Here is a 24,020-nt window from a genome sequence, read left to right as displayed (position 1 = left end):
GCTATTTCTATTTTATTCTCAATTTGGTATAATCACATTGCTAGACTTGTTTTATTCATTACTATATATACATTACTTAATTATACCAATATTAAATACTGTAGAACATTTGTGAGTTGTAGTTCCCCACTGTGACCACTGGAGGGCAGCACACACTGACGATTAGTTATATTTTGAAGTCAACATTGATTCAATTGATTTAATGGTTGAAGCGAGGCGACAGCAGTCTGTCTGCTCTGATACTGGTTTGTCAACAAAAATAAAACCAAACAAGTTTTTCCTGATCTGACGTGAGGTCAAAGGTCAGGGATGTCGTATTTGTACAGATTATAAAGCCCGCTCAGGCAAATTCGTCATTCGTGATATTGGGCGATATAAAATAAACTAAGTTGAATTGAACTTTCAATATTGTGCAGTCAAAGACCTTCACAATGATTGTAGGCTATATATTGCATTGATTATTGGAATGTATTCAATTGTATTATTTGATAACCAGGTGATTATTATGAATTGAATACAGTTAGGCTACTGTTGACCCAACCAAAAGGCAGCAATAGATTTATTATGATGTTTAGATAAGACAAATATTAAATGATGTCACTATTCAAACTCATCGTATCCCAAAAATAACAAAAGGCCCCCAAAGCACATCAAAGATATGCAACTCGTTATGCTACCTGTACTTCAGAGGAAAACGATGGACAGATTCCTTTTCCAGTCCCTCCTAAACACACCGGGACGGTCCGCAGCGTGGACTTCTCAAAGAGCACACAGGTAGCTTCACTTCTTGTGTGTGTGTGTGTGTGTGTGTGTGTTTTGCCTGCCTGTATGATTACTAGTCCGCCCTGATTGCTTTCCCCGGTCCCTCATAACCTTCTTAGCTTCTGTTGTTTTGGGTTCTGCCTTAGCCGTGCGATGTTTGGATAGCTCTGCTTCCGGATGGACTGAACATCCCCAACATGAACCTGTGTATTCTGTTGTTTTTATACACACTCCTAAACCCAGAGCCCCTGTCTCCAAATCTGAGGCCCAGATATCCAGGAATTGATACTGGCACCATGAGCTGCTGCAGCATAACAACAGTAATGGCATCGTGTGTCGTTATAAATATATATATGCAGTGCATGTATGAACATGGACAGTCAGAATAATTTCCCAGAGTTCCTCAAACAGGAGTGACTAGAGCATTGGGGACTGTTTTTAGCAAGATGGCCACCGTGGGATTAAGTCCAAATACTAGATCCCCCAGAAAGTTAAGTGACATTTGCATGTATGTCACTGATATACATTCAGAAATGGATTACTGCTGGAAAACCAATGGTATGCTTGACCTCGATTATTTATTATTATTATATTGGAGTTTTGAAACACGTCAAGTTATTGGTGTTTGTAGCCGCCAACGATTTTTTTCTCGAAATAAGACGCTTTTACTTTGAAATATCTTTTCTTCCAAAATAAAAGCTTTTTTACTTAGAACTATTTGTTTTCTTCCTAAATAAAAGCTGTTCTTACTGAGAAATATCTTGTTTTCGTCCTCTAAATTACATCCAATGTGGACTAACTTTAGTTTGAGCTTTTTTTAAATGGTTAATGTCAAACTTTTCCACCCTGTAATCTGCATCGTCTCAACTACTTCTTTGGGAGACACTGGAATATTTGTTTTTTCTGCAGCGCATTAAAAATATAACATATTCACAGAACTGGAGTTGCATCCAGGGGGCGATTTCAGTGGCGAATTGATGACTTGCACCATAGTTCAGGATTCAGAGCACACGAAGCCATGAGGACTTCAGGTTTCAGTGAAGCACAAGGATCAGACAGGAGGAGACGCACTCCCTCGTTAAATGTACCGTTTATTAAAGTGCTGTGAAAAAAAAAAAAAGGAATAGTAGGATTCATATTAGAAACAAACATACAAATACAAAAGTCAGTGAGAAAAATGAAAAGCACTTTGAGAGTTGACAACGACTTAGAAAATAGAAGTGAAAGATGTTTTTGTTTTTCTTGCTTTTACATGTTGTTTTCACACATGTTAAAGAACTGATGAAAAATATGTCATCAAGTTGTTGTAGAAGTACTGCTATACAAGTACTTCTAATATATTAAAAGCTGTTTTTTAAAACGTTGCCAGACAGACGTATTGGTCGACAAAAATAATTAATTATAGAGCTTATTAATGTAAAAAAGTATCAAATAGATTTATTTTCAGCAATGATAAGATACAATGTAAACGGATTAATAAACATATTGACTTTACAAAATAAATCTTATTCAAACATCACATACAATATATACACACATACCCAAGAGTTAAAGGAATGATTGCCTTTTCAGAGCTCAGTTGGTCCATTGGAGTTACAGACACAATTTGTTAAGCCAATTTAGATTTTGTGAGTATATCTATAATAAAACATATGTATATATTAATTTATATATATAAATAAATATATAAATAAATATATATTTGTGTAGATATATATTTATATATATATTTATATATTAACATACATATATTAACATATAATATATATATTAATTATGATCTATAAAAACACATGTGGACAGACGTGTACGGTAGGCCACAAGTATTCATCAACACAGTGTAGTTGTAGCAAAGTGAACAAAGTCGGAAAGACTACAAATCCTTAAAAATCACCCGCAGACATCCGGTCGATAAACCCTACACACAGTTCAGCTATGGCTTAAACGGCGTTTTGGAAAAACGGACGTTAAAAAATGGACACTGAAGACACGGGAGCGACGACCACCGCCCTGCGCCTCCGACACATCATCCAACGCGTCGCCAACGACGACGACTGCAGAACGGAGGTTACGCAACGACCCAAGACGGCCACTCGAGTGCCGTGTGCAGCAGACGGCGACGACAGCGGCGACAGCATGTGGCGACAACGAGTGTGTGATGGCGCCGCCGCAACGACGTGAAAACCTTGAAAAGTTACATTCCTATTAATTCACGATATACCAGCGTTTTAAGGCACAGTCTGTACATTTGGGTCACTATTGCCAAGTAGATGTGCTGTGAATCTACTTTCCCCTCCCCTCCCCCGCCCCACGATGCACCTACAGAAAGCTGTAAGACAACATTTGTCATTTCATTCCTGACATTACATCAGTTATTTTTCCTGATTTGATTAACACTGTGTACGTTTGTGTGAGTTTGATTTAATTAAATGTTCTTTTTTTTGTTGAAAAACGTCCAACCTCGACTGAAAGAACTAACTTGTTGTTTATAAAGTACGAGATGTGTCCCTGACGTCCATCTTAAAAAACAAAAAGTGCCAAAACGGACCAAGAGTAATGCGATAACGGCCCTTCAAAGCTTTAGTCCAAGTTCATCCCGAGTTTTGTATTCCCTCCGGATTACTTGTCAAAAGCCGATCTCTTCAAACACACCGGGCCCGACCTCCCTCCCTTTGCTATTTCTTCATTTCAGTTCATCTCAAAATGCCCATTTTTCAATGTTGTATGTCTTTCTCGCATTTTTAAATTACACTCATTAAAAAAAAAAGTCCTCATTTAAGAGTGTGGAGTTGTCTCCAGTCTCCGCCTCCTCACCTTTCAGCCAATAGGCTGTAGATAACTTTCCTGTCACTCGCAGCGGGAGTGAGTGTCATTGAGGGGGGAAATAGCATTAATAAAATAAAAAAGACTTGTGGAAAAAAGGGCCTTTTGAAACCAAGTATGAAAACACTAATGCTTAAATATAATTAACACATTTAAACAAAATTGGAGGCAACGTTATTACGACTATTCTGAATGGAGTTTGGTGAGAGCGATCCAGAAGAAGAAGAACAGAGCGAAACAGATCAAACTAAAAACCAGGACTGATGGGGTCCTTGAGACTTTGGCGAAGGCCTTGAAGAGACGCCTCAGAACTCCTCGTCCTCCGAGCTGAGGTAGTTCTGCTTCTTCCTCACGTTCCAGTGGAGACACTGGGCCAGGCTCTCGAACCAGTCGTTGACCGGGTCCCGGAAACAGATGGAGGGAACAGGGAAGCAGGAAGTGGTGATGGTAATACTGGAACAAAAGATTTAAAAAAATTTTTTTTAAATAAAATCAGGTTTTGTGTCACAATCGACGAACAAGAGAGAAAAGTCCAGGTGCTCAAAAACACACAAAAGAGGACGTGTTGACATCAGATGCAGCAACGCAACTTCCTCCTGAAGCAACTCTGGGCGTTTGTCTCACACACACACACACACACAATCTGGAGAGTGGTGAACCGTTTGGGTCACACCCGTTAAGCCGGTTGCCACGGTTACGCAACAAAGCCGGTATGGGTTGAGGAAGCCGAGCGTTGAACTTCTGATCCGTCTCGGGGCTTTTGTTCCCCTTCGTTTACTCGGCGTCGCTCGTCGGCTCACCTGTCCCCGTGGCAGATCTCTTGTCTCTTTCTCCCATCGAACGACACCCAGGCCGTGTTTCTCGCTTCACGCGACAGCATTATCTAAAAAATAATCACACAAACAAATTGTATTATTTTTTATGTACTCTTAAACCACAAAAATGTTTACTGAAATTAATCCACCAGTCACTTTACTTCTTTTCATTTAACACAATAGGTATTTTTTGGTGTATATCATTTGGAGGTACCCTGTAACACCAGCCTGTCTCTCTTTGGACAACTGATTGATTTAATATAGTCGTAGTATGAGCACATGCAGGAGATGCATATTAGGAACAGGGTTCATACACATGTTCACCAATAGATTTTCAGGACTTTAAAACAAATTTCCATGACAACATTTTTTTTGAAATCTCGGTGGATCCATGAAAGTGAGAAAATGTCGTTTTCAAACCAACAATGAGAATTACAGAGCATACAGTTTATAACCTTAAATCACACAAATGAATGAGACACAATAGTTTGATTAAAAGAATAAACATGCATGTCTTTTCAGTTAGGGTGCGTTCACTTGCGGCGCGAAAAATGTGCGAGTATGCCGACTTAAATTTGGAGCTACATTCTTTCAAAAGCATATTCATTATTTTAAACTCAGTGTAAATGAACATATGCATATAAAAAATGGCCATGACTTTTCTAAAACTTTTGGGGATTTAATTCTATTCAGGACTTTTCCAGGCCTGAAAATAACTATTAAAAAAATTCCAGGACCTTTCCAGGTTTTCCATGAGCGTACGAACCCTGTAGGTAAGACCGGTGCAAACCCCCGTGTGTCCTGAATGGACTCAGCCGGTGAGCGTACCTTGAGCTCCACCCCGGCGGGCACCACGATGGGCCTGAAGGAGAGCGAGTGAGGGCAGATGGGCGTTATCATGATGGCCGGGACGTTGGGATGGATCATGGAAGCTCCCGCTGCCACCGCGTACGCCGTGCTGCCCGTGGGCGTGGACACGATCACACCTGAGGGGGAGGGGAGGGGGGGGGGCACAGATACGATGGGTTAGAGGACGACAACGGCACGTCTGGGTGACGCACGCTGCGGGCGTGTAGGGCGACGAGGAAACGTTTGGATATTTTAAAGTACGTGCAGGTTTTTAAAAGCTCGAGGTCAACGTTGTCCATTTACTCCACCCAGCTAGAAATCAAAGATCAAAGTGAACAGATAACAAAATATGTCTGGACAAGTCAAATAGAAACACACCTGTTGGCCTCTTAATCTCACACCAACACTCTAGAATAGATTAGGACTGCAACCAACACCTATTTTCATGATAATAGATTAATTCTCTCATCATGCAGAGAAACTGGCACCAAAGAACACTTGGTATTTTGATTTATAAATGAATTAAAGCGATTGAATTTAAAAGTATATATATATATACACACATATATATACACATATAAAAATAAATATATACATATTATAAATACATATAAAAAGATATATATATATACACACTTATTTTCATTATAATAGATAAATAAATATATACACATAAATACATATACAAATAAATATATACACAATATAAATACATATAAAAAGTTTATATATACACTACCGTTCAAAAGTTTGGGATCACCCAGACAATTGTGTCTTCCATGAAAAATCACACTTTTATTTATCAAATGAATATAAAATATAGTCAAGACATTGACAAGGTTAGAAATAATGATTAATATTTGAAGTATTAATTTTGTTCTACAAACTTCAAGCTCAAAGGAAGGCCAGTTGTATAGCTTATATCACCAGCATAACTGTTTTCAGCTGTGCTAACATAATTGCACGGGTTTTCCTAATCAGACATTAGTCTTCTAAGGCGATTAGCAAACACAATGTACCATTAGAACACTGGAGTGATCGTTGATGGAAATGGGCCTCTATACACCTATGGAGACATTTCATTAGAAACCAGACGTTTCCACCTAGAATAGTCATTTACCACATTAACAATGTAGAGTGTATTTCTGATTAATTTAATGTTATCTTTCTTGAAATAACAGTGCTTTTCTTTGAAAAATAAAGTCATTTCTAAGTGATCCCAAACTTTTGAACGGTAGTGTATATATATTTTCATTAAAATAGATTAATTCTCTCATCATACAGAGAAACTGGCACCAAAGAACACTTGGTATTTTGATTTATAAATTATTTAAACCGATTGAATTCAAAAGTATATGCAATTACCCTCACAATTGATTGAGCACTAAAAACCAACAGGGTGGTGCAGAGGTTTTTCTAATGCTGCCACAGGGCACATCACATTCTTAAAAAAGTACAGCTTGTTCAGTGAGTGCGTTCGTTCTCACACGGTGGAATTCATTTGCATATTCAGTGTTCACGCAAGCCACTAAATTAACCCACCATGTGACTCCAGTATGTGCTGTCATGTCAACAGAAAATGTCTAGAATCTTGTGTATATAATTGAACACCTGTTTGGAGGTGACGCCCGAGGTACAGAGACTAGAAGTTGCGTCTCGCCCCATCAGACTGGTTTTACGCCAGTCACCGCTCGCGGCCTTGCAGCACTGATCTTGACAGCCAATGAAAATGGCGGAGGTGCGGCGCAACCTAGACGGACCCTTGGAAGCATTTGGGTTTTCCCCAGGCAGATTATCCACTCACCGTCCCCCTGCACGGTGGTGATGAGGTGTCCATCCAGGAAGAGGTCGACGTTGGAGAGATACGAGGAGGGTCCTCTGTCCACCACCACCTCGTTCAGTACCTGAAACACACACACACACACGTGGTCACCCGTTTGTCATAAACCACAACACCTGGTCTACACTCTGCACTCGACGAGTCACCGGGCCTCATCATGGGATTTGTGTCAGTAAACAAACCTTTCAATCACGATTAACCACTTAGCTGCAGTCAGAGATCCGTCTCTGTGTTTACGGTCGTGGCTCTTCAACAACATGTTGTGAACCGCCCCAAAAAGCATCGCGGCGAAGTCAAGCGAGTCATTCTGTTGGAACCGCATGGCTTTGCCCGGTTTGTCATGTTTACAGTGCGTACCCACAGCCCATTGGCCGTTAGCGCGGTAACAGGGTGCAGATGTTACCTGATACTGCACCGCTCTCCGGCTGCTTTCGACGTCCCCGTTGGTCAGGATGATGCAGTTCTCGTCAACTTTGGCCTTCTTCTCGCAGCTCTCTTTGAGAACCCGGACTTTCAAACGACTTCGCAGGACGATGGCAGCATTACCTACATACACATTTATATTATTACATACATAACATACACATATTATATACAAATAAATAAATATGTATACATTATAAATATGTATACATTATAAATAAATATATACATATTATAAATATATAATATATATACACACACATAGATAAACATACAAATACATACACACATAATATATAAATACATATTATAAATAAATGTATACACATACATCTTATGTATATATATATATTATAAATAAATATACAAATATATACACATATATATTATAAATAATATATACATATAATATATACAAATAATATATACATATATAAAAATTAAAAATACACATAAAAATAAATTTATATACACACGCATATAATTTAAATAAAAAAGAAAAAAAGAAGATATATATATACTAGGGCTGTCAGCGTTAACGCGTTAATCTATGCGATTAATTTGGCCGCGTTAATGCACTAAAATATTTTAACGCAATTAACGCAACTTTGTTTACTTCCGGTGTTCGTTGAAGTTTTTTCACTCCCCTGAATGTCAAACCGCGGCAGTACGGTTTAACACTGTTTCCGTTTTTAAAACAATTATTTCTCCGCGAAAATAAGGAGCATAAATCAGTTTAACTCGTGGATGAATCAGTCGGGTTTCCTCCTGCTCCTCCTTCCTCCGCTCCCTCTGATACACAGAGGAACGGAGGGGCGACGTGTCGGGGGACACGGCGCGGAAAGAACTCGTCACACGAAACCTTCACCGTGATTGGTCAATCCGTTTGTCTGTCAACATTTAGCGAAAAAAACAACCAATGAACACTCAGTAAATCACAAAGGACCTCCCACCTCACGGGTAAGGCTCTATAGCAGCCTGTCAGTCAGAGAACCAGAGAACACGGCACGAGGACAACTGAGCCTCATATATAGAGCTGAGATTGTTCTGGAATGTTTGCTGTATAACACGTGGGTATGTGTCACATGCAAACGCCTTTAAAAGGTGAATTTACATGTTTTGTAAAATGTATAAAATGCCCCCAGCCTCCAGAGGGTTAACGTGACATATGTGAATGTCAGTCAGTTACCAAGGCCACTGGTTCTGTTGTTCAGTGTTAAAGATGACAGGACCAATGGGGTCTCAATATACTTCTTTTTTTTTTACTAATCTGGATGTTTCACTGAAGAAACAATTTATCATCCACAATATTAAATACCTCACTGGCACTTCATAGGTAGGAGCCTCTTTGAAAACACAGCTCTGTGAAGTTTTGTCTTTAAAAAGAAAAGAAACAAACTTTTAATCGCGATTAATGAATTTCAAAATGTACGATTAATTAGTTAATTTTTTTTAATCGATTGACAGCCCTAATATATACACACACACATATATATATATACATATATACAGGACTGTCTCAGAAAATTAGAATATTGTGATAAAGTTCTTTATTTTCTGTAATGCAATTAAAAAAACAAAAATGTCATGCATTCTGGATTCATTACAAATCAACTGAAATATTGCAAGCCTTTTATTCTTTATGGCTTACAGCTTAAGAAAACTCTAAAATCCTATCTCATAAAATTTTAATATTTCCTCAGACCAAGTTAAAAAAAAGATTTATAACAGCTGAGTGTTTGTCAAGGCTCAGGAAACCCTTGCAGGTGTTTCGAGTTAATTAGACAATTCAAGTGATTTGTTTAATACCCTACTAGTATACTTTTTCATGATATTCTAATATTTAGAGATAGGATATTTGAGTTTTCTTAAGCTGTAAACCATAATCAGCAATATTAAAAGAATAAAAGGCTTGCAATATTTCAGTTGATTTGTAATGAATCCAGAATGCATGACATTTTTGTTTTTTTAATTGCATTACAGAAAATAAAGAACTTCATCACAATATTCTAATTTTCTGAGACAGTCCTGTATAGTCAATGCTTCCACCTACACAAGAATGCAGACCAACCTGGAGAAGTGGAGGCGCAGTTATTTATCTCATTGACATCAAAGACATACATAGTATGCAAAACAGAACAAGAGTGGTTCAGACAGGTTGGAGAATATTCACTACCTTCGATAATTTGGGTGACCTGAGACTGGTAGGTGTCGAACTTGAAAGGTGTCAGGAATCCCAGGGAGCCCAGGTGAAAGGCCATAACTGGTGGAACGCTCTCCTACAATCAGAAAGCAAGGAGAGGACTGGTGTGTCAGACCATGTAAAGACACACACACACAGGTACTTTATAAAAAGTGAGGCACCACTGGCTGAATACCTGGAAGAGCGAAGACGCGTAAAGCAAAGTTCCATCCCCACCGAGACAGATGATGAAGTCTACGCGGTTGGAGATGTCATCAAGATCTAAAGGAATAGAAAGACAATACAGCTTTTAGTGATCTTGTCTAACATATGTAGATTACTGTCTAACAAAGCGATTCCATGATTTATTTTTTATCTCCAATTGTTTATGTGTTTTATGCTTTAATTTCAGAGTAAATTGAGAAATTAAACTGTGTACATTACAATAAAAACTGGAGAAATGGAGGTGTTCTGAAACTTTTGAATGGTAGTGTATATATACACACACATATATATATACACACACATTATATATATATTCACACACACACATATGTATATATATATATGTGTGTGTATATATATCTATACACACACACACGCATGTGTATATATATATATATATACACACACACACACGTGCGCACACACATGTATCTTCACACACACACACGTATACCCACACACACACACGCATGTATATCCACACGCACTTGCACACACACGAGGGAGTTTCCATACCGTCTCTGAAAGTGCAGAATTTCTTCGTAATGGCTCCAAAGTTTTCATCGTCTGAAATGGCTGGGTCCTCCAGAACTTTCTTTTCCACATAAACAATCAAGTCTTTCATCTACAAAAACAACACACACACACATTAGCAACTACCAGCAAGGACTTTTGAGAGAAAGACTGCGTCCCACACAAACTGTCTCTGCGTCGATTCCTCTGCAGCTTTGCCCCCTCAGACCCAGAGTTCGGCTCATTGTTGCCATCGCCACATTGAGCGTCACCAGCGGTGAATCGGAGGCCGTACCTCGGTGAGGAACGTGCAGATCTCCTTGAAGGGCTGAAGCAGACTGGCGTCGCGGATCTTCTTGATGACGAGGACGCTTTGTGGTGGCTTGTTCCACGTCAGCCTCTGGCTGGCGGGGTCTTGAATGTGCCTGAACACACAAAACACGAGACGGAGCTCATGAGGGGGGAAGACGGACTCGAGAATTACCCCCCCCCACACACACACACACACATTGCATCAGCAAAGGCCTGAGCCTTGAACCCCAGAGCGTGGCCGATGCAAAGAGGTGTAAACAAACCGAAGCGTCCCATTGTTCCTCAGAATCAGGACCGATGGGTCACCGGCATAAAGTCCACTCTGCAGACGCATACAGCCGACACGCGTATCGTATGCACGCCTGTCCCCCCCCTCCAGATCTCAACCCTTAGCAGTGGGTTGGGGGTATTATTGGCAGAATGCAAACAGTGAAAGGGCAAAGTTTTGAGGATGAAAAAATAAAAAACTAGAACGGGCACTCGGTAGAGCGCATACCTTCGCATATCACAAGATTGGGCATTGAATTATGAACATGTTGGCATAAGTTGCATGCCAATTGGATAAAAATTGACCGTGCTATGGTAAAAAGAAGATTTTGACCGTGACCGTGACCTTTGACCCGATTGATCCCAAAATCTTTTTTTTTAAATTTTTTTTTAAAATAATTTTATTTTAAGACAAAAGACAATACATAGACATAACACCTAGAGGACAATAAACAATGCAGACGACAAAACAATGGACATAACATCATAAAGTCAGAATATTTCTGGGGGGGGGGAAAAAAAAAAAAAAAAAAACATAATAATAATTAGAAGGAGAAGAAGAAAGAAAAACAGATGCATGTGTACATGTGTATATGTGTGTGCGTGTGTATTTATTAATTAACTAATAAAATAAGAGTGGTGTCATGTTTGTAAAAAAAATGGGTCGGCTTTAGCTCAGTGGGGTAAGAGGGCCGTCCTGCAACCGCAGGGTTGTGGGTTCGATCCCCGCTCTCCCCATTAGTTGCAAGTCGAAGTGTCCTTGAGCAAGGCACTGAACCCCCAGTTGCTTCCCGGGCGCATCACCGCAGCCCACTGCTCCTTAATAACTAAGGATGGGTTAAATGCAGAGAACTAATTTCCCCTTAGGGATTAATAAAAGTGTATATATTCTATAGTGAATGATGACCAGATGTCGTGGTGTTCTGTTGTATTGTAAATGATAGATGAGGTGAGTTGTTCCATTGAAATATATTCTGACATTAAATTTTTCCAGTGTAAGATATGTGTGTTATTCCTTGATTTCCAGTTCACGAGGATTGTTTTCTTGGCGATAGTTAGGGCCACGAGAAGTATTTTGCAGTTTGTTTTGCTCAGGTTTATAGATGAGATGTCTCCCAGTAAACAGAGTGATGGGGATAATGGGATGAGGCAGCCCAGGAAAACAGACAGTGACTCAGTTATTTGTTTCCAAAAGTGTTGAACTGGTGTGCAGTGCCAGGTGGCGTGAATGTAACTATCCTGAGTATTTTGCATGCAATGTGGACAGATATCTGTAGTGAAACCCATTTTAAACATTTTGTGCCCAGTGTAGTGAATTCTGTGAAGTATTTTATATTGTATTAGTTGTAAATTTGTATTTTTGGTCATAAAATATATATTAGTACAAATTTTGGTCCAGAAGTCGGCATCAGGAGTGATAGCCAAGTCAAATTCCCATTTTATTATTGGTATGGTTATTATTTCAGAGTGTGATATTATACTACATATTTTTGAGATTAATTTATTTGAGGAGGTGATATTAATTAACTGTGAGGTTGAGGGAGGTAATTCCAAATGTGTGGCCTTAATGTTGAATTTTGTTTGAAGGGATCCCAAAATCTAATCAAATGGTCCCCGGATAATAACCAATCATCCCACCAAATTTCATGCGATTCGGTTTAAAACTTTTTTTGTTATGCGAATAACACGCATACAAATAAATAAATATATACATGGCGATCAAAACATAACCTTCCGCATTTTCAATGCGAAGGTAATATAAATGTCTTCAACTAAAGCTCTGAAATCACGGCATTCTGAGATGGCGAGCAAAGAGCCACGAGGACGAAACCGGAGAGAAAACCGTTGCGTAATAAATGATTACACCAACAGGGGCGTGAACAATCGGAACTCCTGAGGGATGAAACAAAAAGACATGATATTTCAGAGATATTTAAGCTCTGACCAGACAAGGCGTCCTACCTTTAAAAATATTTCGGTAAATAAGCCGGGTTAGAACCGGCCGCACACATCGGTGTAGCCGATTCCTGAGGGCGATCACGTAAACATTCGGCTTTAGTTCCACTCCACATGTTCTTCCCTCTGGTCGTACAAGAGCGTCACGCAGTGTGAGAGACAGTTTGCCGCATTCATGTTGTTGTTTTTTTTACTGCGGATCCCAGCGGACACCCTTACGTGAGCCTTTTTGCCGATGGTGATTTTTGTCGTCGTGCTCCGACGCCTCTCCCCGACCGAACAGGTTTTCAGCAGCGTGTCAACGCCTGCACATGTGGCAACAGACGATCTGCTACTGTACATATTAAACAACAAATGTTTAGACGCCGTTCGGTCAGGGTGTCGGATCCCTCTGGCGTTTAGACTTCCAAAGAAAACGCACCCCAGGTGGAGACACGTGCAAATATAATAAAGCACTTCCTAGTCCGAGAGCCCGATGAAACCGACCGTGGGTAACCGCAAAAAAAGGAAAGGCGTGTACGGCCGCGTTCTCCCAAAACAAACACGACGACACAAAGCAAATACTTCATTAGCATTTGAGGCGGACAGCTTCTCCTCTGTCCACCTCAAAAGCATCCACACCCTGACAATAGAAACACAACGCACAAAAAACCCTCTGTTCGAGCCACAGAGCCATGCTGTTGCAACACATCCAGCCTGTGATCACACACACACACACACACTACTACTACTACTACTACCGCATATCGTTGATTTCAGCCTCCTAAAAAAAAAAAAACCATAGCAGCCCAAACCCTGATCAAATTAAGCCAAATATTAAAATGGTTCTTTCTTCATTCAAGGTAAACTCAAGCAGCCGTGCACGTTGTCCAACCCGCTGCAGCGTGGCATCGGTCCGACGTGCTCTCCGATCATCAACACTGGTTCTCTCTGTTGAGAAAGAAAAGGCTCTCACCATTTCCACACTTTGTTCTCGCCGGGGTTCCCAGGAGTGTCCTGGAGTACGCACTGGTTGAACTTCATGGCTGTACACATGTAACAAGGATGCTGCTGCTTCGCGGTGAGGGTTCAGGTGGAGACCCGGCCTCTGTCCTGGTGGCCCGCGCTGGCAGAACGGCTCATTTTCTACCTCAAACTACTTCCTCGATTGCGACACACAGTTGAGCGGCTGTGGCAACGGGATCGGTTTCACTCCTCACCGTGAAGCCGGCTGGTCCGAGAGGCTGAGCGAGGTTCAGGGGGAGAGTCTCTCTCTCTCTCTCTCTGCGTGCCGTGGTCGGGCTCCAGGGTCGGCCGGCGAGCACTCGGGCTGGATCCACCGCGGCTATACTGGTCCCGATGAGGACTTGACACTAAACCGTCCTGGTGCATTCTGAGGCTGAATTTAAGGCTCTCGCTCATCTTTAAATTGACTTCGACTCAGCTCAGCCCACTCGGCTGTGCTGCACACACCCATTTCAGGGAAAGACTCTCCTTATAGGACGGGTGAGATTTACTGACACACAACAATGCTGTTCCTGAAACGAGTATGTCTACTCTAATGGCAGAAGGATTATGGCTCACAAGATCTATTAAGCCAAAATGATTGTTCTCTATTATAAGAATGCATTGTTTAAAACACTTAAATGATTCTAAATGACACAGGATGCATAAACATACAAAAGTAAGATAAAGATATAATTATATATATATTAATATAAATATATTAATATAAATATGTATATATAATTATTAGTGCTGTGAAAAATAACGCGTTAACTCAGTTAATTCAATTCCAGGTTTAACTAGTTTTTTTTTTTAACGCATGCGCAGAATGAGCTTCCAATCCGTCTGTTGTTGGTCGTCGGGACGAAAAAAAAGTCACTTGCAGAATGAGCTTCCAATACACCACTTCAATCTGAACTCTGTCCGCTCTCATGCAGACGGTCTGTTCATCGGTAATGATCCTTCCGCAGGTTCACCTACGGAAACCTTGTTACGACTTTTACTTCCTGTAGATCAGGGTCTCAACACGTCGATCGCGACCTGCCAGTCGATCGCGGCGTAGTGTCGGTAGATCGCATGACATTAAAGAGATTGGCCCACCCCTGACATGTTCTCTATAGCACGTCTTTGTTCTTTTATTAAACTAAACGTCTGTTGTTGATCGTATCTCCACAGCAGCATGTCATTTCTGTCTCTTCGCGTTGCGTTAACACTTATCGATCTCCGTCTCGCGCCACAGAGCTCCGTGCGCGCATCGGGACCGAGCAAAAAAGTCACTTGTCAATCTGTCCACCTGTCCGGGCCGGTGAGGTTTCAGCTTTGCAGCGGTGTCCCCGCCGTCCCTTTCATCACGGCCCAGTTCATTAAGAAAACCCACACAGTCAGTTTGCCTCAGCAGCTGCTAGAGGAAGACTAGAGGCCTTTAGATTGTATCATGGTGGAGTTAATGGTTGACAAACAAGAGAAAAATGTTCTGTTTAACCCTCCTGTTACCTTTACATTTACTAACATAATTTACCCTCGGGGTCAATTTGACCACAGCAATTAAAACCTCCAGAAAATTAATAGAATTAATATTGCTTCCCAAGTTTAAGTGTGAGGTACTTTATGTTTGTTTGTTGACTACCTAAATAGCCCTTTAAATAAATAAAAAAGTTGATATTTCTTATATGTTTGACACAGTGAAAAACAGCCTAGGGTCAAATTGATCCCAAAGAACACCGACATTAAACATTGAATGGGGTCAAATTGACCCGAAAGGTAACAGGAGGGTTAAACATTCTGTTTAGGATGAAGATGTATTAATGTTCCATATGGAAGAAAACTGCTAAATAACTGCTGAGTTGCAGCACCATTGTATAGAAGAATGTATAAATGTATATATCCGTCTTTTGTCATAAATCTCTATGTTCTCACAAAATATACCGAGAATATCGGTAATATGTGATTAATCATGATTAATCCACAAAAACCTGTGATTAACCCGATTAAAAATGTTAATCGTTTCACAGCCCTAATAATTATACTGTATATACATATATATATTAATATAAATATATATAATTATACTGTATATACATATATTTGTATAAATATATATAAAAACTAATCTTGATATCCTACTCTTAATTATAGTGTCATAACGTCACCCTTAAAGTATCAACAAGTAGGAAAAAAAAATGTTTTTTGCTTCCTTGTCAACCCACAAAAAATTCCACAATGACCAATTTCCATTAAAAGTCCCTGACGACCTGCAGGAAGAGGAAGTGCGGGGTGAAAAATATCAGTAGGCTGTGTCATTATAAAATTAAAATAAATATACACTTTTATTAATCCCCAAGGGGAAATTAGTTCTCTGCATTTAACCCCTCCTTAGTTATTAAGGAGCAGTGGGCTGCAGTGATGCGCCCAGGAAGCAACTGGGGGTTCAGTGCCTTGCTCAAGGACACTTCGACTTGCAACTAATGGGGAGAGCGGGGATCGAACCCACAACCTTGCGGTTGCAGGACGGCCCTCTTACCCCACTGAGCTACAGCCGCCCCAAAATTATGCAATGGGTGTCGTCGTATCTGCGTGCAGTTTGTTTGTTTATAATCCCAGAAACACATTTATTGTCTCACAAAATAAATCCAAAGACATACATAACACCTGCCTGCCTCCCCCCCACCGCCCACACACACACACACACTCGACTGGTTCTGCTACTTTTAACCCGTCTAGCAGCTTTGAAGAAGCTAAATCTTCAATTAGCTGCCGAGAGCAAACAGTGCTGTGAGCGACTTACGTGACAGAGCGACTCAAGAGGACAACAGTCTGACGACGGGTAGAGAGCCATGATGGTGTGACACAATACCAGCAAACACCTGCTGCCTCCGAGCGCGACAGCTCTGCAGCAACTTGCGTTTGAGGTTATACGATTATGTTTCTAATCACTTGTATTGAAACCCCAGCCCCTAAAAACTTCCACTGGCTCCCCACACAGCAAAGAATACTAGTTCAATATTCTTTAAATTAATAATCTGCTTTTAACCCTCCTGTTACCTTCAAATGTACTAACATCTTCTACTTTTGGGGTCAATTTGACCCCGGCAATTAAAACCTCCAGAAAATTATTTTAATTAATATTGTTTCCCAAGTTTAAGTGTGAGGTACTTTATATTTGTTTGTTGACGACCTAAATATCCCTTTAAATAAATAAAAAAGTTGATATTCCTTATGTTTTACACAGTGAAAAACAGCCTGGGGTCAAATTGACCCCAAAGAACACCGATGCGTACAAGTTGTGTCCAGGACATTGAAAACATATCATCATGTGCATTTTATGTTTTCCCAGTTGTCCCCAATAAATTAGGAAAAGTCATGAAATATGAATCAAAACTAATGATGTCAATCATTTTTTTAGAGACGTTAAACTTTGAATGGGGTCAAATGGACCCCAAAGGTAATAGGAGGGTTACCCTGTGATGCTAGTCCTGTATGCTTTTCCTTTCCTACCGGTATGTCTATTGTTTACATTTGTTATTGATTCTATTATTTCTGTTTTTACCATGTAAAAAAGGCCTTTGAGTAACTTTTAAAGCACTATACAAATACAATGCATTTTTAATATTAGATGTAGAAAAAACAAATACTACCATGAAGCACGTGCTCGGATTACAATATTTCATTGAAAAAAGCAGTGAAACGAGCCGATCGGGAGCGTGCGTGTTGACACGCGGCGCAGAATGATCGTAGTTTTGCTTCTTTAGTGACACAAGATATTAGGACATTAAAGTGCAAGACTGGGCTCGTGAGGTCATAAGATTCTCAGAAACGACAAGTTGAGGAGAAATACCCAGCATGGCCATGTTGGCCATGTAGCTGTATGACCCGCTACAGGGAGAACGGTATGGAGGACTCAAAATGACTTAAGTATAAATAAATGCATGAATAAATAAATAAATAAATGCTTAAATAAATGTATAAATACAGGAATGAATAAATATAAGTTATAAATCAACAGGACATCATTAAATAAATATATTTCTACATTTCTGTATCTCTTCATTTATATATTTCTCTATTTATGTGTCCACAGGTATTTCTTCATTTATTTATGTGTGACATTTACGTGTCCGTATATTCAAATGAGCTGTCAATTCTGTATTTATACATTTATTCTTGTATTTATTTATACATTTATTTAAGCATTTATTTATTTATTCCTGTATTTATTTATACATTTATTTAAGCATTTATTTATTTATACATGCATTTATTTATTTATACTTAAGCCATTTTAGGTCCTCCATAGAACAGCTGTTAATAATCGACTCATCGGAGAACAAGAGTGATGTCACTCCACCCCGCCAATGCTCAGGCGAATAACAATCTTGTTCCACTTTAAGAAAAAACGTAAAAACACAAAGTGGATGTAGGTTTCTTTATATTTCCGTACCGTAAGCTAGCTAAATGATGTACGTGGCGTCGCGGTTTAGTTAGCACGAGTTGTTCCATCGCGGCTGCCACGCGCCGTCAGGTAATGTTTAAACGTTATAAACCCGATGGAGTTAAAACAAAAACTTCTTTGCCGGTCGAGGAGACGACGGTCACGTTTATTTTTTAGCGTCACGCAAACTGCACCGACGATGGAACCGGTCCGACGTTCGATACTTCTGATTTTTTTACGAACCATAAAGACGTCTCGTACTTCTATGAAGGTAGATTTGTGACAAACAAACAAAAAAGGTTTGGAGAGAAAATTTCTCGTTTGTAAGTAAATTAATTAGCTTTGCTGATGAAACGAGAATTTGTTGCTGCAAATCAAAAATCTTTGCTCTATAATTAAAAATCTGATCTCAAATTTGCTCTCAAAATCTTTTTACGTTATAAAAACACAAATCTACCTTCATATACTTCACACTGCCTTTAAATTAGGGAGGAAGCTTGTTGTTGGTCCAGCGACATGAAAAGATGGTTGAAGCATTCATAGACGGGCGGCTCGTTTTACACACAGCGCTCGCCGGCCAATCAGCGGCGACGGCACCCTGTTGCTACGTGAAAAAGTCTTGTATTTATTCAACACGGTGTTGGAATATTAAACAGAGAGAATTCATCTGTTCCACTTAATTATGCGAGTATGGGGAAAGTTTGAGTCAGGCTCAACTTTTTCCCCGAAAAATGTGACAGCGAGTAGTTGAAAAAAGCAACCACAAGTGGCTCCGGTAGCTTTCTGCTTCTAGATTGAGAATGTTGTACACTGACTCTTATCTTAAACACAGGGCTCTTACACATTTTGATCAATGGATTTCCAGGACTTTTAACCAAATTTTCATGACCAAACTGAAATCTCGGTATAAACATGAACAATTTAGAACATGTTGCGTATTGAGAGCGTACGCCGGCTTATATTTTGAGCGTCTTTCTTTAAAAAACATATTCATTATTTCAAACTCTGCGTAAATGAACATGTGATTATAACACATTCCCATGACTTTTCCAAAACTTTTATGATTTACGTTTTTTCCAGGACTTTCAGGCCTGGAAATGCACATTTTAAAATTCCATGACTTTTCCAGGTTTTCCGTGTCCGTACGAACCCTGTAAACATTTTTTTAAAAGAGAGCACAAACCCTCCTCGTGGTGTTGAAACTATTTGCTCCGTCCGACTTACATGACAGTGTGTGGATTCTGCAGCATGCATGCCTTCGGGCCGAACGTGGTCACAGGGCTTGGTCCGTGAAGCGACTGGGACCTCCTGCAAGACGGGACGACAAATGCAAAACATTTCGGTTTTAAAGACACAGAATGCGTGCAAACGTCTGTCCAAGTTGTGAAAGAAAAAAGAACAAACATTAAGACGTTAAGCTGCGTGCTGATTTCAAACAATAAAAAACTAGAACGGGCACAAGATTGGGCATTGAATTATGAACATGTTGGCATTAGTTGCATGCCAATTGGATAAAGATAAAGATTTTGACCTTTTTCATGACCTTGACCTTTGACCCGATCGATCCCAAAATCTAATCAAATGGTCCCCGGATAATAACCAATCATCCCACCAAATTTCATGCGATTCGGTTTAATACTTTTGTAGTTATGCGAGTAACACGCATACAAATAAATAAATAAATAAAATAAATAAATAAATACACGGCGATCAAAACATTACCTTCCGCGTTTTCAATGCGAAGGAAAAGAGGCAATGTTTGTGTGAAGCGTTACACTCCCATTACTGTGAGCGGCATGTGTCGCCGATCGATGTCTCAAAATGCCTAAATGCCTGTTTACGCTTTAAGATTTGGACTTAAATTCTGACTTTCATTTCCCCGTTTAAAAGAAGAAGGGGAAGTGAAGGCCGAGTGCCCTTCTGAGGCATTTAGAGAAAGAGCCACGAGATTATTCCACAGCCTGCGGATCTTTTTGTGACGGCCCACTGCTCTTCCTAAAATGTTACATTAAAAACGGGCCGAATGTTCTCCGTGACCTTCGGTGTTGAACAATGGATCAGTGCTAATAATGCAAAAATGCTAAATTGTCTCAAGTCTCTGCACTGCGAACGCTGCGTCGGCAGACGACCAAATGAGGCCCGGCAGTTTTAATAACCGTTAACATTATTCCTGATCATTCCTGCTTCACTGTCAACTTCCACAATAGAGTGAATTCACATTACAAATGTGCCAACCAATAGAAAGGGAGCGCCAGTGGGTGAATACAGTGTTACCTGAGCAACGCCTAGATCAGGGGTCGGGAACCTATGGCTCGCGAGCCATATGTGGCTCTTCCGGTGACGGCATATGGCTCCCAGACAATTTTGAGTTGAGAAAAAAAAAATCTCAATGGGGGGAGTCACCTTAGAGAAGCTCAGTGCGTAGTGCAAGCGTTGCGAGTGTGTGTCGGAGGGAGAGACAAAGCGAGGCACGGCGGAACATGTGAAAATCTGTTGAAACAACACGATTGTGTTGGGTGGGGAGAGGTCAAAGGTCAATGACACGGAGCCAACGGGCGACCGCCTCCGACGACAAGAGCACTCGACGCGCCGCTCAGCCGGACAAATCCTCTCAGCAGTCGGATTCTGTGAAAAACCTCACCGCTGTTGACATAACGTGAACACACGTCACGCAAAGATAGTGTCGACTCGCTCAAAAAGTGTTCGGAGGGGCAGCGGCCGTCTGTTCAAAGAGATCCCACGGTCATCGTGTTGCCGTCTGTACATTTAGACCGACACACAAACAAAACCAACGTGTAGATGCATCAAATGAAAGATGAGTTCACGCGAAGCCGGCGGGAGACAACAGGAGCTAGACTGACGTGAGTGGGGGGGGGGGGGGGGGGAAAGAGGGCTGTAAAATCAGGCACATCTTGTCTCAAAAAGATGCAGAAAAATTGGTTCACGCGTTCGTTACTTCGAGACTGGATTACTGCAACTCCTTATTATCAGGCTGCTCTAATAAATCTCTTAGGTCCCTCCAGTTGATCCAGAATGCTGCAGCTCGTGTTCTCACTAAAACTAAGAAAAGAGATCACATCACTCCTGCACTAGCTGCTCTGCACTGGCTCCCAGTAAAATAAAGAATCACTTTTAAAATTCTTCTCTTAACCTACAAAGCCTTGATTGGTGATGCTCCATCATATCTTAAGGAGCTTGTAGTACCATATTGCCCACTAGAGAGCTACGCTCACTAAATGCAGGACTACTTGTAGTTCCTAGAGTCTTAAAAAGTAGAATGGGAGCCAGAGCCTTTAGTTATCAAGCTCCTCTTTTATGGAACCAGCTTCCAATTTCAGTCCGGAAGGCAGACACAGTCACCTCGTTTAAGAGTAGACTGAAGACCTTCCTCTTTGACAGAGCTTATAGTTAGGGCTGAATCAGGTTCACCTGGTCCAGCCCCTTGATATGCTGCTATAGGCTTATAGCTGCCGGGGGACGTTTTAGGATGCACTGAGTACCTATCTCCTCTTTTTTCTCTCCTTAAGGATGAATTTTCATCTCTCAATCACACGTTACTAACTCTGCTTTCTCCCCGGAGTCCTTTTGACTTCACGTCTCATGGGGTCATCGGACCCTATGAGACGGCATAGATCCTATCTGCCTGATGGATCGTCTGGGTCGTGGAATTCCTGCTCATGACTACGCCACTGTCCTGTTGAGACTCCGCCCACTGTTGAGACTCCGCCAACTCCTCCTCCCCACCGCCATCTGCCTGATGGATCGTGGAGGTCTCCATCGTGAAATATGCCTACTATGAACTATTCATACACTCTGTCATATTCATTGAATGTATTTTAACTCTAAATCTGTCCTTCTGTACACATGACATCTATTGCATCTGTCCATCCTGGAGGGATCCTCCTCTGTTGCTCTCCTCCAGGTTTCTTCCCTTTTTCCCCCTGAAGGGTTATTTGGGAGTTTTTCCTGGTCCGATGTGAGGTTTTGGGGCAGGGATGTCTATGTGTACAGATTGTAAAGCACTCCGAGACAAATTTGTAATTTGTGAAATTGGGCTATACAAATAAACTGAATTGAATTGAATTAACATAGGTGATGAACAAACTCCAGCATGGAGCAAGTGTCAACTATGAGGCTGTAAAGGTGAACCAGTCGGCATGAGGATGGTTCAAAATTTAAAAAAGGTGCATTTACCGACACATTATATATGGTAAAACAAGACGAAGCAATCTCTTAAACGTGTATTAAACGGATACCATATTTCAGGCATCTTGCCAACAATAAAGCATAAGACTGAGGAGGGACGCACTACTTTACCTGTAGTCGCAGGAGGAGCTGGCAGCGGAGGAGGCGCTCTGGCTGCGGGTCTTCTTGCTGCGTCGAGCCAGGCTGCGCCCGGCGACCTCCCCTCCTCCATCACAGGTGGAGCAGCAGTGCGGGGCAGCGTCCATTCGCACCTCCTCTCCGCCGTCCATCTCAGACTGCGAGTAAACTGACAGGCGGGGCGCGTCACTGATTAACGAGTCGAATCACTTCCGGTCAGTTCGAATTCGGTCTGCATCAACGCGAAATAAAGTTATAAAACAATGCGATATTATAATTAATATTCATTTTTTAAGCCGGATAAACTCTCAAAGTTATGAAAGTCAATTAAGTGGCAGCACAATAACAGAGTTTATGAAGTCAAGCGAGTTATATAAATAAAAAAAAGTGTTCGCGAGTTACGTCACGCGAGGTTGCCGTTTTGACCACAACACCTCAGCTAGCCTAACCTAGCTGTAACTTAGCGACGCGCAGGTGAATAACTAACGTCAGTTGAATAACTAGCAGCCCCGTTGTCACTAAGCTATCTGACGGTATCAGTTAGCCTACAGAGTTATCAATTCCCCCAAAATGTCGAGCGGCGTTGGCTCCAACTAGATTTAACGGCAACGCGCGCGCCCGTTGAGCGGATGAATGGTGACGCTCCGGATGGCAGAAGATCCACAGGGAGCTAAGTAGAGCTAGGTAGCGAGCTAAGCGAGTAGCTGGGCACGCGCAACACAACGCCTCATATCGTTCACGTCTGTTGCCAAGGACAAAACCTTTCACCCACAGCGGCACGACACAAATGTGTTGGAGCGCGGCAAGAGACCCGCTGGACCAAAGCCTCGCCGTTACTTCATGAGGCAGCACTGTTCCGCCGCCGTACTTAGCCAGAGAGCTGTCAACAGTCAGCTCATGGCTTCCTGGTGCGGACCGACCAATCAGGGGCTCTCTCCTCGCTGACGTCATCTTGGACGACTTGACCGAGGGAGGATCAGGAATTATAACTTTCTGATTGTATCAGAGGGGAAATAAATAACTATGTAATTAGATTAGGACAACTATATATATATTTTTAACAGGCTTGTAAACGCGCTTCAATTGATTAGATTGTTCGTGCTTTTCATAAGACAATACATTGCTCAATTGTTCATTTATAATGCTGCATTTAAAATTAATACACATAAAATTGAGTCCCTTTCCATATATCACTAAGTGTGACCTCATATCATACCAAAGTGGCAACTGGACATGTTTACAGTTTGTTTGAATAGTTATTGCATCTGGATGTTTATGCAATTGGACTGATCGTTAAACTGCTGAGCATGGCCAGAA

At 40.9% G+C, this 24,020-nt stretch overlaps 1 protein-coding gene across 4 annotated transcripts; it reads right to left on the bottom strand.

The window, feature by feature from the left end:
- Window positions 1-1,833: 1,833 nt before the first annotated feature.
- Window positions 1,834-23,582, bottom strand: nadka (NAD kinase a). 4 transcript variants are annotated; one of them, XM_056422613.1, is made up of 12 exons: window positions 23,476-23,582; window positions 22,698-22,872; window positions 19,605-19,688; window positions 10,728-10,857; window positions 10,436-10,544; window positions 9,891-9,976; window positions 9,689-9,791; window positions 7,493-7,635; window positions 7,054-7,153; window positions 5,229-5,386; window positions 4,386-4,468; window positions 1,834-4,038 (listed from the first exon to the last, which is right to left on the bottom strand). In XM_056422613.1, the coding sequence occupies exons 2-12, from the start codon at window positions 22,853-22,855 to the stop codon at window positions 3,891-3,893; spliced, it is 1,302 nt and encodes a 433-aa protein (XP_056278588.1). In that variant the 5' UTR covers window positions 22,856-22,872; window positions 23,476-23,582; the 3' UTR covers window positions 1,834-3,890. The 4 variants fall into 4 exon arrangements, with proteins under 4 accessions (XP_056278588.1, XP_056278590.1, XP_056278589.1 ...); XM_056422615.1 differs by having other exon boundaries at window positions 22,698-22,935; window positions 23,476-23,565; XM_056422614.1 differs by lacking the exon at window positions 23,476-23,582 and having other exon boundaries at window positions 22,698-23,458.
- Between the last annotated feature and the right edge of the window lie 438 nt (window positions 23,583-24,020).

Source organism: Pseudoliparis swirei, chromosome 9 (genome assembly GCF_029220125.1).
Source record: "Pseudoliparis swirei isolate HS2019 ecotype Mariana Trench chromosome 9, NWPU_hadal_v1, whole genome shotgun sequence".
NCBI classification, from domain to species: Eukaryota; Metazoa; Chordata; class Actinopteri; order Perciformes; family Liparidae; genus Pseudoliparis; species Pseudoliparis swirei.
This window is presented reverse-complemented; position numbering and strand designations above follow the sequence as displayed.

Bases quoted from the DNA above. Each gene is read 5' to 3' on its own strand.
- nadka (XM_056422613.1), bottom strand. From the start codon at position 22,855: ATGGACGGCGGAGAGGAGGTGCGAATGGACGCTGCCCCGCACTGCTGC. The intron at 7,154-7,492 runs GTAACATCTGCA...TGTGTGTTTCAG, and splicing joins GGAGAGCGGTGCAGTATCAG to GTACTGAACGAGGTGGTGGT. The intron at 4,039-4,385 runs GTGAGCCGACGA...CTTTTGTTCCAG, and splicing joins GAGATCTGCCACGGGGACAG to TATTACCATCACCACTTCCT.